Below are 2,500 nucleotides of genomic sequence, written 5' to 3'. Positions count from 1 at the left end.
GGGAGAGGGGGTCGGGTCGAGGGGGCGTGGTTACGAGGGATAGGAGAGGGTATGTTGCTCGCCCCCCTGCTGCAGGTTGCTTCTTCCGCTGGAATACAAGTTCTTTGGGTTAAATAAATTGCAATGATAGAGTTCAGTGGACGCGAAGGTTTACGAAGAATCAATCATCAACGGAAGGGTAAGGGCTGACCCGCCGTGGCACACGCGACGATTGTCCCTCAGCATTCTTGATTTTTTGAATAACCATTTTGTGTGCAGACAGGAGCTAAGGTAGGGAGGTAGAGGTCCCAAATCTCTTTCCTTACGAAGAATACAAAAGAAAAAATGACAATAAGAAATGCTATATGAGGTTTTATATGCATTTATCTATATACATATCTATCAAGCTATATATATATATATATATATATATATATATATATATATATAAACATATATACATGCATGCGAAAACACGTGTGTATTGTATATATATGTGTGTGTATGTATCTATGTATATGTATATGTATATGTATATGTATATGTATCTATACATACATATATATATATATACATGTATATGTATATATATATATATATATATATATATGTCTTAGAGATTGAGGATTTCTGGCTCCTGGTATCAGCGTTCCAACTTGCTCCGCTGGATATGGTATAATGGTACGGGTACTATGACTAAGATTAACCACATCTTTGTTACCACTCTGTGGAGGATCCTTCAGAACTGCAGGGTTTGCCGGAGGGCCGAGTTCTGTGGTACCGACTATAGACTGTTTGTGGCAATTCTTCGGATCCACTTCAAAACCCCCCGTCCCTCCAGAGTCCACCCTAGGATGTGTCATCTGGACAAACTGAGGGAGAGGAGTGTCCCAGAGGATCGAAAATATGACAGACCCTACAGCTCTGCAGAACTCCATATTGCAGGAGTAGTTGGAGGCCACAGATGCATGAATGGCGAATGGTATTTGCAATGTATCTTGCTGCACAGGACTCGGATGCTGTTGAGGAGGGACAAGGCACAGTGTATCAGGAATCTTGCTGAGGAAGTTGAAGGCCATTTTTCAGTAAATGACCTTCACCCTGCCTACCAAGTCCTGAGACAGCTGAACTCCAAGCCCTCCTCACAGATAACTGCAATCCCTTCAGTGGATGGACGGATCATTTCAGATCATGTTGGGGTTCAAGAGCATTGAGCTGATAATTTTAAGCAGCTGTACCAGCGGTGTATGCGGTGGCACGGGGCTTGCATGCTGTCCTGGATGCCATCTGGCAGTCCAGTACCATTTCCCCTGACCTGCTGAGCGGTGTGGTCAACCCTCTCTGGAAGGGGAAAAAGGATCGGTGGTACTGTAGCAATCACCGAGTTACTACACTGCTAGTATACCAAGTATACCAGGCAAGGTTCCTGCCCACATCCTTCTGAGACATATCCAAGATTGTCTACTGAGGCCCCAGAGACTGGAGCAATCTGGATTTACACCTGGCAAGTCCAAAATAAGTCGAATCCTGATGCTTTAAATTATTGTGCGATGCCATCATTTGTTTGGTCATGGACTGCTTGTAACCTACATCGACCTCAAGAAGGCGTTTGACTCAGTGCACTGTGAATCTCTCTGGGAGATCCTGAGACTTCCAACAAGTATTATTGGATTAATAGAAAATCTGTATACTAGTACTGAAAGTACTGTAAAGTGTGGTGAGGATCTGTCGAGCTTCTTTCCTGTTAATTCAGGAGTAAGGTAATGCTGTGTTCTCACACCATCACTTTTCAACACTTGGACTGGATAATTGGTAGAGTATCGGAATTCGGGGTACACCTTGAGATCGGCATAATATCTGTCACCTGCACAATCCGGGACCGCCAACTCAGATTATAGGGGCACCAAGCTCGTTTCCCCGTGGGTGACCCTGCCCATATACATATATATATATATATATATATATATATATATATGTATATATATATATATATATACATATGTGTGTGTGTGTGTGTGTGTGTGTGTGTGTGTGTGTGTGTGTGTGTGTGTGTGTGTACATATATATACATATATATATATATATAGAGAGAGAGAGGGGGGGAGAGTCAGACAGGCAGACAGAGAGACAAGCAGTCAGACAGACAGACAGAGACAGAGATAGACACACAAACACACACACACATATATATATATATATATATATATATATATATATATATATATATATTTATATATATACACATATATTTATATATATATATACATATATATGTATATATGTATATATATACATATATATGTATACATGTGTATATATATACAAATATATACATATGTATACATACATATATATATATACATATATATATATATATATATATATATATATATATACACAAAAGGATAGAAGCTATTGAAAGAATAAGAAATAATAGAGGGATATCAAATAACTATGATGCAATAAACAAAACGAAGAAATAAGTAAATGGAAAAGGGAAACGAAGAAGGGATAACGAGGC

At 39.4% G+C, this 2,500-nt stretch overlaps 1 protein-coding gene across 1 annotated transcript in view; it reads right to left on the bottom strand.

The window, feature by feature from the left end:
* The window catches only part of LOC125045538, a 14,305-nt gene that overhangs the window by 8,282 nt on the left and 3,523 nt on the right, over positions 1 to 2,500 (bottom strand). Inside the window, exon 3 of the mRNA XM_047642856.1 lies at positions 1 to 88. This exon is cut by the window's left edge and continues 154 nt beyond it. Coding sequence (XP_047498812.1) covers positions 1 to 88 — 88 coding nt within the window. The remainder of the gene's footprint in view (positions 89 to 2,500) is intronic.

Source organism: Penaeus chinensis, chromosome 37 (assembly GCF_019202785.1).
Source record: "Penaeus chinensis breed Huanghai No. 1 chromosome 37, ASM1920278v2, whole genome shotgun sequence".
NCBI lineage: Eukaryota > Metazoa > Arthropoda > Malacostraca > Decapoda > Penaeidae > Penaeus > Penaeus chinensis.
This window is presented reverse-complemented; position numbering and strand designations above follow the sequence as displayed.